Source organism: Mobula hypostoma, chromosome 14 (assembly GCF_963921235.1).
Source record: "Mobula hypostoma chromosome 14, sMobHyp1.1, whole genome shotgun sequence".
NCBI classification, from domain to species: domain Eukaryota; kingdom Metazoa; phylum Chordata; class Chondrichthyes; order Myliobatiformes; family Myliobatidae; genus Mobula; species Mobula hypostoma.
The window spans coordinates 18,609,415-18,622,967 of NC_086110.1; the positions used below are offsets into that span (position 1 = coordinate 18,609,415).

Below are 13,553 nucleotides of genomic sequence, written 5' to 3' on the forward strand. Positions count from 1 at the left end.
GCTTAAGGAGGAAATTAGGAGAGCCAGAAGAGGCCATGAGAAGGCCTTGGCGGTCAGGATTAAGGAAAACCCCAAGACATTCTACAAGTATGTGAACAGCAAGAGGATAAGACGTGAAAGAATAGGACCTACCAAGTGGGACAGTGGGAAAGTGCGTATGAAATCGGAGGAAATAGCAGAGGTACTTAATGAATACTTTATTTCAGTATTCACTCTGTAAAAAGATCTTGGTGATTGTAGGGATGACTTGCAGTGGACTGAAATGCTTGAGCATGCAGATATTAAGAAAGAGGATGTGCTAACGGTTTTGGAAAGCATCAAGTTGGATAAGTCACTGGGACTGGATGAGATGTACCCCAGGCTACTGTGGGAGGTGAGGGAAGAGATTGCTGAGCCTCTGGTGATGATCTTTGCATCATCAATAGGGACGGGAGAGGTTCCAGAGGATTGGAGGGTTGCGGATGTTGTTCCTTTATTCAAGAAAGGGAGTAGAGATAGCCCAGGTGTGACGGGGTCCTGAATTACCCCTATGAACTGTGCTTTTGAAAAGAGAAAGAGAGGGTAGAGGGAGGGAGAGAGGGAGGGAGAAAAGACTGCTTTGAGATGATTTTTCAGCAGCAGATTTACATTTCTACAAGGACATGGCCTGCTTGTACATACTTACAGAGAGAGAAGGGAGGAGCTGATTTGAGAGACAGTTGGTACTCAGCATGGGGAGATAAAAAGGACAGATGATAGACCTGCAACACATGATTTTGGACACTGAGTGAGCTTCGTTGTGCCCACAGAAAAAGTGGGTTTTGGAAGATCGACCAGTGGCTCTCGCAGTGTGGCGGAGGTGTAACCGGTGGGGAGTTGTTTGTGTGCCCAACCCTCACCTGGGTTGATAATTCCACCACAGAAGAAGAATGGTCCCCTTTTTGCTGTGGTCACGGTCGGTGACTTTTAAAGGATTTCAGAGGACAACGGGGAGATCAATGGTGTTTTTTTTCTCTCTCTCTCTCCTCAGCTCAATACCACAAACTGAACTGAACTTTACTCATCATCATAAGACTGTATCTATTTACCCCTAGACTTGAAGCTTGATTTTCATATATTTCCACACTTACTGATATACTTACTGATTATATAATCATTGCTAATCTGTCTGATTTATCTGCATTTATATTACTGTATTGCATAGTTACTAATAAATATTATTAGTTAGTAGCAATACTGGACTCCAAGGTGCTTTCCATCTCTGCTGGTTCTTTAACCCGTCATGGGGTACGTGACACAGGAAATTATAGACCAGTGAGTCTTACTTCAGTGGTTGGTAAGTTGATGGTGAAGGTCCTGAGAGGCAGGATTTATGAACATTTGAAGAGGTATAATATGATTAAGAACAGTCAGCATGGCTTTGTCAAGGGCAGGTCGTGCCTTATGAACCTGATTGAATTTTTTGAGGATGTGACTAAACACATTGATGAAGGAAGACCAGTAGATGTAGTGTTTATGGATTTCAGCACAGCATTTGATAAGGTACCCCATACAAGGCTTATTGAGAAAGTAAGGAGGCATGGGATCCAACAGGACATTGTTTTATGGATCCAGATCTGGCTTGCCCACAGAAGGCAGAGCGGTTGTAGACGGGTCATATTCTGCATGGAGGTCGGTGACCAGTGGTGTGCCTCAGGGATCTGTTCTGAGACCCTTACTCTTTGTGATTTTTATATATGACCTGGATGAGGAAGTGGAGGGATGGGTTAGTAAGTTCGCTGATGACACTAAAGTTGGTGTTGTGGATTGTGTGGAAAACTGTCAGAGGTTACAGCGAGACATTGATAGGATGCAAAACTGGGCTGAGAAGTGGCAGATGGAGTTCAACCCAGATAAATTTGAAATGGTTCATTTTGGTAGGTCAAATATGATGGCAGAATATAGTATTAATGGTAAGACTCTTAGCAGTGTGGAGGATCAGAGGGATCTTGGGATTCGAGTCCATAGGACACTCAAAGCAGCTGCGCAGGTTGACTGTGTGGTTAAGAAGGCATACAGTGCATTGGCCTTCATCAATCGTGGAATTGAATTTAGGAGCCGAGAGGTAATGTTGCAGCTATATAGAACCCTGGCCAGACCACACTTGGAGTACTGTGCTCAGTTCCAGTCACCTCACTACAGGAAGGATGTGGAAACTATAGAAAGGGTGCAGAGGAGATTTACAAGGATGTTGCCTGGATTGGAGAGCATACCTTAAGAAAATAGGTTGAGTGAACTTGGTCTTTTCTCCTTGGAGCAACGGAGGATGAGAGGTGACCTGATTGAGGTATATAAGATAATGACAGGCATTGATCATGTGGATAGTCAGAGGCTCTTTCTCAAGGCTGAAATGGTTGCCACAAGAGGACACAGGTTTAAGGTGCTGAAGAGTAGGTACAGAGGAGATGTCAGCAGTAAGTTTTTTTTACGCAGAGAGTGGTGAGTGCGTGGAATGGGCTGCCGTCATCTGTGGTGGAGGCAAATACGATAGGGTCTTTTAAGAGACTTTTGGATAGGTACATGGAGCTTAGAAAAATAGAGGGCTATGGGTAAGCCTAGTAATTTCTAAGGTAGGGACACTTTCGGCACAACTTTGTGGGCCGAAGGGTCTGTATTGTGCTATAGGTTTTCTATGTTTCCATTCGGAGAGAATGTATGTTTTCCTCAACTATGTCAATTTCCCTCCGGTCTCCAAACTGCTGAAAGTACATCATGAACATTGAACAGAACACCAGTTGTAAAGAAATTCTCAACTCTGAGGCAGCCTTCAACATTAATAAGCAATGCATACTAAATGGCAAGTAGTACAACTGTTTCATGTGGTGAGGCTTCAGAAAAGGCCAGGTGTTGCACCTATACAGCTGCAGGGGAAGTGAAAGGGGCAGTAGATCTTATGAGAGAACCAGGGAGCTGTTGGGTGAAAAACACCACTTTCAGAACAGTGAAACAGATGGAGATGATGCATTTATCATTGACATTATGCTGGAAAATTGTGGTAGAACTACCGAATGGGTAGGACAAGGCAAGGACAAAGGAACCCCCTTGCAGTTTTGGAGAAGGAAGGGTTAAGTGCAGGAGCAGAACACAAACGTGTATGGCAATCACTTCCTCCTTGTACTTGGTCTATTGTGCATCTCCATACTTTCTCTGTTTCAAATTTCTAGCCAAAACTTTACTTTGACTTGAAAAATATATCATGAACTCCTTTTTTGAAATTCTTCCACACCCTCATTACAATTGTGATGGATCATGCCCTAATGGAAGCTACTCTGATTAAACTAGTCTCTGAATATTTCTTAAGGAAATCAGCTGTAATCTATCGGCCCGAACTAGTTCATACAGACCAAATGGGATTTGCCTATTCTTGCACACCTAAACATCAACTGTATTTCCTTATTCCCCTCCACCTTGCCCTCCGGTCCCTCTATTTGCGTCTTCATGTACACAATGGTTTTTTTTTAAAAGACATTAATAACATATTTCAAGTAATCCAGAAAATTCCATGTGTTCAATTTGTAACAAAATAGTTGATTCTTTAAGGCAACATTCAACATTAAATTTAATTAGCTACAGTGGAAATTAATAACAAAAATTGCAGTTAGCAAAAATCTTTAACAAAACAAAATACTGCATCTGATGAAGTGCTGTTCACTTTTCAGGTCAACTGTGTTTCCATCTTCTCAGCTGCTGCCTAACTGACTGAGTATCCGAAGAGATACAAAATTTACAAATACAAAATCGGCAAGGGGTGACTAAACCAGGAAACACTACAACTTACATCAAATAATTGTTTTTAGTTTCTTTATTGCTACTGGCCCACTACAAATAAAGGGACTCAGAGTGCCTGTTTAACACGAAGTTTGTCCACAATGTATATACCACAATCCACAAAGTATGGAGACCTTTAACTCAGCTGTAATTAATTATAACTCCACTAAAGCTCCAATGCAGCATTTTTCAGGCATCGGAAACGGTGATAATAACAGAGAAATTTACTTGGACATCTTCAGTTATCTTTTTACATTATTTCCTCAGCGTGGAATGCAAAATTATTTCAAGCTGTCAGAATACCAATGCTCTGGAAAACCTGAAGTGCATTGCAATTGTTATCACCAACGTATTACATTTAAATTAAAACTCAAAATTTCACGCAATAGAAATTTGACAACCAGTGGCCGGATATATGCCATTCATAGATCTGAAGAACTCTCAAACAATGTATGATAAACTGCCTCCGACTAAGTGGGGCTTCTCTGAATTTGAATAGAAGTTTTGAAAGTCGTAAAATTTTACAGTAGGATTGCAAAATAAAATGGGTAGATTGAGGGTAAGGAGAACCGAGAGCCTGAATTAGACTGATAAGGAAGCAACTTACTTATCTACCAGTGTGCGAATGACAGCCAGCGTATCCAGGACCAGGCCGTCCACGTTCTGCTTCTTCCTACGAGGCTCGTGGGGGCCCCGGCCCCTCCTGGGCGGCCTCACCGGTTCCCGGGAGCGGCTCCTGGGCTCGACCTCCCCACTGTGGTGATGCTGGTGATGGGGATGGTGATGGTGATGAGAAGAGGACGACGACGGCGGAGGAGGGGGCGGCTGGTGACCGCGCTGGGCCGGAGGTGCCGCGTTCTCGTCGACGTCGCTCTCCTCCCGACACACGCAGCTGTTCCCCATGCGGCCTGCCGCGCTGCACGCAGCGCCGGGCAGCTCAGCGAAAAGCAGAAACCCTTGCACCAGGCTCCGTGTGGCGTGGAATAGAGTCCAGGCCGCAACGATCATCTAGGAAGGCTCCCGCCGCGACAGCGTCACCATCCTGTCCACGGGCGCCGCCTCTCACTGTGGCTCCAGCCGCGGGCACCCAAGCCGGCGCACCAGGCCGCCCGCCACCCAAACCGACGGCCCCAGCGCCAGCGCCGCCGCCGACATCGCTTAACCAACGGCTGCTGTCCCCCGCTGGAGCACCGAGCCCCCGGGGGGAGGGAGGACCACCCTCCGCCTACCGATTACGCCGCTCTGCCCCTTCACCAGTGATCGATTCTCTCACACAGGAGAGCAGGAAGCTCCGGCCGGAACTCGGCGCCGCGGCTAATGCTCGCCGTTGGGTAGGTTTGGTTTGGAAAAGGCCCGCGCCGCTCCCCGGGCTCGTTGCCCCGCTGATTGGCTGTCGCTTCCGGCTCGCTCCTTGCTCTCGACCGCCCTCAGCGGCCGGCGGGCGAACAGATCCCTCGCCATCCCTGCTCCAACCACCGGAAAGTTCATTCGTAATTCAGAGAAATTCAACCGTTTTGATTTGTTTTAACTTGGACAACTAGGAAGTGATAAAGAAAAAAAATTACATGTCGATATTTAATTTAAAATGCATTTATTTAAGGCAATTTATTCACAAAGAAGAACAGTTAATATTTCAGCTTTTATTTCAGCAGACTTGGATTAGCAACTTTTATACAAAGCAGTTCTATTGAAACATTACTCCACTTAAAACATTAACTTTGTTTCACCCATCACAGATGCTGTCTGATCTGCTAAGGATTTACAGCATTTTGTAATGAGTTTCAAATCTGTGGTGTAGGTCCTCCCTTGGTCATGGCAGGGTTCTGTTCCTGTGGACTGTTCATAACTAGAATCGTTTGGAAGTCCAAAATGCAGTTGTGAATGCAGTTCCCACGTGGTAGAAGATATCTGCAACCCAGCAGCAGCTGGCAAGTCCATCCTGTCAGTCTTCCATATTCTCACTCATATATATGGGCCATACAGGAGTCGAGCGTTCATAAGCTTGGATTTTGCTTTTGGGCTAAATAACTGATTCCATTTCTAGGTTTTACAGTCAAGGAAATACCTTTCCCTATCTACATTAGTAAGTCAGAAAATATTGCCTGATTTTCTTAAATTCTCCTCGTACCACAATTGACTTGTTCAATCTTTGCTGCTTCCCAATTAAGAAAAGTACACTCTTCCTTATATGTGAAGATCATAACACTACTTGGTGTTCTTCATTAATGTTCATGTAATTTGCAGGTATGTTATTTTGTTGTACTGCAACCTCCTACATTTAGGTAGTACGTCTCCCCACCCCACTTAATGGCCAATAAAGTTCTTTTGATGTTCAATAATACTTGTGGTGGAGACAAAGCAGCCAATTTTCACAGAGCATACTGTTATGTGAAATATGTGACAATCAGTCGATAAAATGTTTTAGAGATGTTGTTTGAGGGACATATAATAGCACTGACACAGGTGATAACTCCCCACAGAGACACAAGAGATGTAGGAATCTGGAGCAACAGGCAATCTGCTGCAGGAACCCAGCGAGTTAAGTAGCATCTCTGGGGGAGAAAGGAATTGTTGACTTTTCAGGTTGAAATCCTGCATCAGAACGGTTGGCAATTTAAGTGCAGTGCGAAGTACAGCCATAATTTCACAAAAATGCTGAACTCTTATTTTAATGTGAGCAATATTGTGCTCAGTGATCTCCAGCAAAAGATTAATTGATTTGGTTTGCTCATGTTGGTGAAATGGCTGTTGTTTGAGTTGCAGAAAAATAGTTACTTGAAAGGATTTAACCCTCCATTTGAAAGAAAACTTCACAAAAACTGCAGCCCTTAACAAAGCATCGAATTTCAAGTCTGGGTTGTGTTTACAAGTCCTCAAGTGGAGTCTGAGGCCAGACTTAGTTCAATGAGCAGCAGATCAATAAAAGAGCTAATGTAACATCAATACTTATTGCTGGATCGTTTAAGTTGATGAGCAGGCTAAACATGTGTCATGTTTATGGATGGATTATTTTCCATAGGGCCAGAATATCAATGTCCACCAGGTAAGAATGACTGGTTGCTTGCCACTGAGAGTCACAACTGATTTTTTTCTGTTCCAAGAATGCCAGTATCTCAGTTTTCAAGGACACAAAAATGTAGGAGCTGGTGTAAGCTATGTGGACCTTCATTCTATCCCACCATTTCATATGATCATGGCTGATCTGCTTCAGGCCTCAACTCTTCCTTGGTGTAGATGTGCATGGCTCCCAATCCCCGATCTTTCAAGAATATATCCACCTCCACTTTAAACACTTGTAACGATCTAGCTTCCACTCCTCTCTGAGGAAGAAAAGTACAGAGATTCACTACCTAGTGTGAGAAGAATTATCTAAGTTACCTGGTTTTAAGACACTCATCTCATCCTGAAACTATGTTGCTTCATTCATAAGTCCTCTGTTTGTGAAAATATCTAGACAACTACCCTGCCTTGCCTCCTCTGGACTTTGTATGTATAAGCAAGACATTTTCTCATCTTCTAAACTCCAAAGAATAAGACACAATTGGTATTATCTCTCTTGACAAGCCAATCCTTTCATCCCTGGAACTAGTCCGGTGAATCTCATTTGGACTGGCTCCAATGTTACCATAACCATGCTCATGTAAAGAGAACAAAACTCCACGCAGGTTCTTTTCTAAATACACATTGAATTAATTCATCTGAGTTTAGATAAATTGATGTTTTACCTATTGTTTATCTGTTAACAATATCGCTTCCATTATTTGTTCATATTAATTGGATACTGTAACATTTGTTTCTATTAAGAGTCACTTCATGACCAAAAGAAGCTTGCACTGCAACCGTTGAGCTGCCTCAGTTCAGGATTCAACATTTTGATTTGGGCTTTTGAGTAAGACTGTACTTGACATCCAAATGTAAAATCTATTATTCTATTCTGCAAGGTAGTTGGTGAGATAAACATGGAAAATATTTAGTTGGTGTCAGATGCTCCAAAGTTAACAACTATAATAAAATAACGAGATTATCATTCTTTTTTTGTGGCACTTGCATACTGGCACCTGTCAATCAGAATTTCTTTTAAAGTATGATTGTTTTCAAATGATAGGAGTAGACTTCAATATTAAATAGTTGGACATGCACGGTTTGTAATAAATGGATGAGATTCACATGAAGAGATCTCAGACATCCACATTCAAACATTGAAGGGATGCACAAGATTTATTCTGTGAAGGAGTTATTTCTTGTATTTGTAAAACATTCTTACTCCTTTCAGTGTTGAATCTAGCTGTTTCTGCAGTAATTACAATTTAACTGCTTCATACTGAAACTTACTATTTCAGTAAGGCATTTGATAAGGTTCCCCATGCAAGGCTCCTTCAGAAAGTAAGGAGGCATGGGATCCAAGGAGACCTTGCTTTGTGGATCCAGAATTGGCTTGCAACCCAGAAGGCAAAAGGTGGTTGTGGATGGTTTGTATTCTACATGGAGGTCAGTGACCAGTGCTGTTCCGCAGGGATCTTCGAGGAGCCCTTCTCTTTGTGATTTTTATAAATGACCTGGATGAAGAAGTAGAGGGGTGGGTTATTAAGTTTGCTGATGACACAAAGGTTGGGGGTGTTGTGGATAATCTGGAGGGTTGTCAGAGACATCAATAGGATGCAGAACTGGGCTGAGAAGTGGCAGATGGACTTCAGCCCAGATAAATGTGAAGTGGTTTATTTTGGTAGGTCAAATTTGAAGACAGAATATAATATTAATGGTAAGATTCTTTGCAGTGTGAGAGATCTTGGGGTCCGTGTCCATAGGACACTCAAGGTTGCTGCACAGGTTGATAGTGTGTTAAGAAGGCGTATGGTGTGTTGGCATTCATCAACCTTGGGACTGAGTTCAAGAGCTGTGAAGTAATGTTACAGCTATATGAGACCTTGGTCAGACCCCACTTGGAGTACTGTGTTCAGTTCTGGTCACCTCACTACAGGAAGGATGTGGATACCATAGGGAGAGTGCAGAGGAGATTTACAAGAATGTTGCCTGGATTGGCGAGCATGCCCTATGAAAATAGGTTGAGTGAACTTGGCCTTTTTTCCTTGGATCAACAGAGGATGAGAGGTGACCTGATAGAGGTGTATAAGATGATGAGAGGCATTGATCGTGTGGATAGCCAGAGGCTTTTTCCCAGGGCTGAAATGGCTAACACGAAGGGGCATAATTATAAGGTGCTTGGAAATAGGTACTGAGGGGATGTCAGGGGTAGTTTTTTCACACAGAGAATGGTGGGTGTGTGGAATGCACTGCCGGTGGCTGTGGTGGAAGCTGATACAATAGGGTCTTTAAGAGCCTCTTAGATAGGTACATGGAGCTTAGAAGAATAGAGGACTATGCAGTAGGGAAATTCTAGGCAGTTTCTAGAGTAGGTTGCATGCTCGGCACAACATTGTGGGCTGAAGGGCCTGTAACGTGCTGTAGATTTCTATGTTCTATGATCTATGACAAATCAGGATTGATGCTCCCTGGTGTAGTAAGTATTAAAAAAATCTTTACATTTATTTATGTTTTTCTATGGATGACTATGTACTATAAAAGAGTTAAATGCCTTTTAAGTGGGATATTAGATGATTAGTCATAGTCATAGTCATACTTTATTGATCCCGGGGGAAATTGGTTTTTGTTACAGTTGCACCATAAATAATAAATAGTAATAGAACCATAAATAGTTAAATAGTAATATGTAAATTGTGCCAGTAAATTATGAAATAAGTCCAGGACCAGCCTATTGGCTCAGGGTGTCTGACCCTCCAAGGGAGGAGTTGTAAAGTTTGATGGCCACAGGCAGGAATGACTTCCTATGACGCTCTGTGCTACATCTCGGTGGAATGAGTCTCTGGCTGAAAGTACTCCTGTGCCCACCCAGTACATTATGTAGTGGATGGGAGACATTGACCAAGATGGCATGCAACTTAGACAGCATCCTCTTTTCAGACACCACCGTGAGACAGTCCAGTTCCATCCCCACAACATCACTTAACAAGAATATATAATCAGAATAATAAACAACTCCTTGTTTCAGCTGCTAAATACATTGTAATGGAAGTGACATTAGATGTTAATAATGTTCCTTGATCTGAGACATTGGAGTAGCCACAGTGATTTGCGTCATTCAGTTTGAAGAAAAAGATTCAGTTAAAAGTTCTCATTCATTCACAGTTACTTTCCTGCTGCCCATTTGAGAGGAAGGAACTTCTCAAGTGTTTGTTTTGATGATAATTATAACATGTAGATCGGAAATTATATTGGCCAACAAATGATATCAATCAGATCGCTGAAGTCACTTGATAGATGCATTGCAGGTTTAACCATTTTATAATACAACTCCAATATTAAATCAGCAGATTATTCTTAGAGTAATGTAAAATGAGATGATGTGTAAGGGACGTCCAATAGAAAGTGTAGAAAACAGCATTCAAATACAACAAATTTTTTAAAAAGTTACTTTTCTTATATTGCAGAACTAGAGACAAGTGGAGGTAAAGTATCTGTTAATGCCAGTAAATGATTGCCATAGGTACAGTATATGTTTAGAGTTAGTGTTTTTTTACAACAATTACTTAAAAGGTGAAAAGAAAGTAAGGTCTTGTAAAATTAACAACGGTCAAGTTGAATTACATACAGCAGGTACATTTAATGGAAAGTTGGATAATAGTATGTACTGAGTGTCTATCTGTATCTGGTGTTGCTGAAGATATGCTTGGCCCTCTACTGCACAGCATCTCTGTCAGCTGGATGTTACCACACACATGTCCTTTATGGGACAATTCTTCGAAGTATACACCTTTAACCAAAATTTCAACACAAACCTGCCCTCAGTTTTAATCAGGCTCCAAAACCTGGGCCTCTGTGCCTCCCTCTGCAACTGAATCCTTGACTTCCTCACCGAGAGATCACAGTCTGTATGGATTGGAAATGGCACCTCCTGCTTGTTGACAATCAACACTGGTGCACCTCAAGGATGCGTGTTTAGCCCACTTCTCTACTCTACACCCATGATTGTGTGGGGAGGCACAGCTCAAATGCTAAATATAAATTTGCTGATGACCCAACTATTAATGCAGAATTTTGGATGGTGGCCAGGAGCCATACAGGAGCACAATAGATCAGCTGGTAGAGAGCTGTTGCAGCAACAACCTTACACTTAAATAGTTTAGAACAAGTAACTGATTGTGCGCTTCAGGGAGGGGAATTCAAAGGAACATACACCAGTTCTGCGGTCAACAGCTCTAAGGATCTTTCCTCGGTTCAAAATATAGATGCAATTACAAGGAAGGCACAACAGTGACTATATTACATGAGGAGTTCGAGGAGAATTGGTACGTCACCTAAGACACACACATATCTCTAGATGTACATGTACAGCATTCTAACTGGTTGCATCACCATCTGGTATGGAGAGGCCACTGCACAGGATTGGAAAAAGCTGCAGAAAGTTGTCAACTCTGCCAGCTCCATCACAGGCACTCACCTCCCAGGCATCCAGGATACCTTCAAAAGGTGATACCTCAAAAAGGTGCCATCGTCATTAAGGACCCCATCACCCAGGACATGCCCTCTTCTCATCGCTACCATCAAGGAGGAGGTACAGCAGCCTGGGATTGTTCCCTAAGCAAACAGCCCAGACCATATGGCAGTATGCCCCATTGTCATATCTGATCAATCAGCACCAAGACTGTGCTTAGCTTGTGGTGAACGGTGCCTTCCCTCTCAGAGCTTTCCTCTACAGATGACATATCACCCCAAATGTTCGCTTCCCTCAGGACAGCTGCAGAGGAGAAGAAATAGTCACCCACCTCTTTGCAGACTGTGGATTTACTATGGGGTTGTGGAGATGGATGCAGTGGTCTGCGTCCTGGTTCATCTCTAGCAGGTGCGTAACCGAGGATTCTCTGATCTGCAGGTTGTTTCCAGCAAGACAGACATCAAGTGCTGCTGGAAAGTCATCAACACAGTGAAGGCCTTTAGTATGCCTGAAACTCGGAGGTCTTCTGGAACAGCAAGGTATTTGTAGGGGAAGGCTGCAGACCGACCAGTCCAGGCTGCAGGTGAACGTACTAAGAGACATACAGAACCTTGGTGTGGCCAATGAAAAGGCTCTGTGAGTCAGAACTAGAGTATGGGCTTCTTCCGCCATCATGCGCAGAGGGGCAAGAGTTTCTGCAGGTGGAGCAGCCCCTCAAACAATGAAAGAGGAATCACCTCAGGGGGCCACGTAATGGCAAAGATTCTATGTTTGTTACCATTTGTTTCTCTCTTTAAAGTTCCACGTACTGATCCATGCTCTAAGTTCATCCCCTTTATTCCTAACACTCCTAGAGTTGAAATAGACACATTTCAACCCCTCTAACTGGCTACATTTATGTTTTATCCCCTGCCTGTCCTTCCTCACCAATTCAGGACACATAGCATCATACCGTTGTTCTTCTCTGCACTCACATTCTGATTCCCACCCCCTGTCAAACCAGTTTAAACCCTCCCCAACAGCTCTAGCAAACATACCTGCCAGGATATTGGTCCCTTTCCAGTTCAGGTGCAGCCCGTGCTTTTTGTACAGGTCAAACCTTCCCCAGGAGAGATCCCAATGATCCAGAAATCTGAACCCCTGCCCCCTGCACCAACTCTTCAGCCACACATTCTTCTGCCATAACTTCCTGTTCCTACCCGCTCTGTCTCGTGGCACAGGCAGCAATCCCGAGATTACCACCCTTGAGGTCCTGCTTTTTAACTTCTTTCCTAACTCCCTATATTCCTTCTTCAGGACCTCATCCCTATTCTTATCTATATCATTGGTCCCCACGTGGACCACGACATCTGGCTGCTCACCCTCTCTCCTGAGAATACTGAGAACTTGATCCAAGATATCACAGACCCTGGCACCAGGGAGACAACAGACCATCTGGGATTCTCGATCTCTCCCACAGAACCTCTTATCTGTCCCCTAACTATTGAATCCCCTATCACTACTGCTCTCCTCTTTTCCCTCCCTCCTTTCTGAGCTGAGGGTCCAGTCTCAGTGCCAGAGACGTGACCACTACAACTTGTCCCTGGGTGATCATCCCCACCAACAGTATTGAAAACAGTATACTTATTGTTGATGGGAATGGCCACAAGGGTGACTTCAACTTCCCTCATATTGACTGGCACCTCCTGACTGCGAGGGGGATAGATAGGGCTGAATTTGTCAGATGTGTTCAAGAAGGATTCCTGACACAGTATGTGGACCGGCAGACAAGAGGAGAAGCCATACTGGATCTAGTTCTGGGTAATGAACCTGGTCAGGTGGCAGACCTCTTGGTGGGGGAGCATTTTGGTGAGAGTGACCACAACTCTCTTAGCTTCAGCATAGCTATGGAAAAGGATAAAACAGACAAAATGGGAAAGTGCCAAACTGGGAAAGGGCTAACTATGAAGGGAGGAGGCAGGAACTGCCGAGAGTAAATGGGAAACAGATGTTCAAGGGTGAAAGCACAGAAGTAATGTGGAGGAAGTTTAGGGGCCACTTGTGCTGGGTTCAGGATAGGTTTGTCCCACTGAGACGAGGAAAAAATGGTAGGAAAAGGGAACCGTGGCTGACGAAACACGTGAGGCAACTTGTCAAGAGGAAGGAGGAAGCATATGTTAGATATAAGAAGCAGGAAGCAGGAGGGACTCATGAGAAATATAGGGTAGCCAGGAAGGAGCTTAAGAAATGACTAAGGAGGGTTTGAGGGAGGTATGAG

At 43.6% G+C, this 13,553-nt stretch overlaps 1 protein-coding gene across 1 annotated transcript in view; it reads right to left on the minus strand.

Annotated features, from left to right (window-relative positions):
* The window catches only part of rspry1 (ring finger and SPRY domain containing 1), a 71,781-nt gene extending 65,366 nt beyond the window's left edge, over window positions 1-6,415 (minus strand). Inside the window, exon 1 of the mRNA XM_063066737.1 lies at window positions 4,394-6,415. Within this exon, the coding sequence (XP_062922807.1) occupies window positions 4,394-4,794 (401 nt within the window). The 5' untranslated portion in view covers window positions 4,795-6,415. The remainder of the gene's footprint in view (window positions 1-4,393) is intronic.
* Window positions 6,416-13,553: the final 7,138 nt, after the last annotated feature.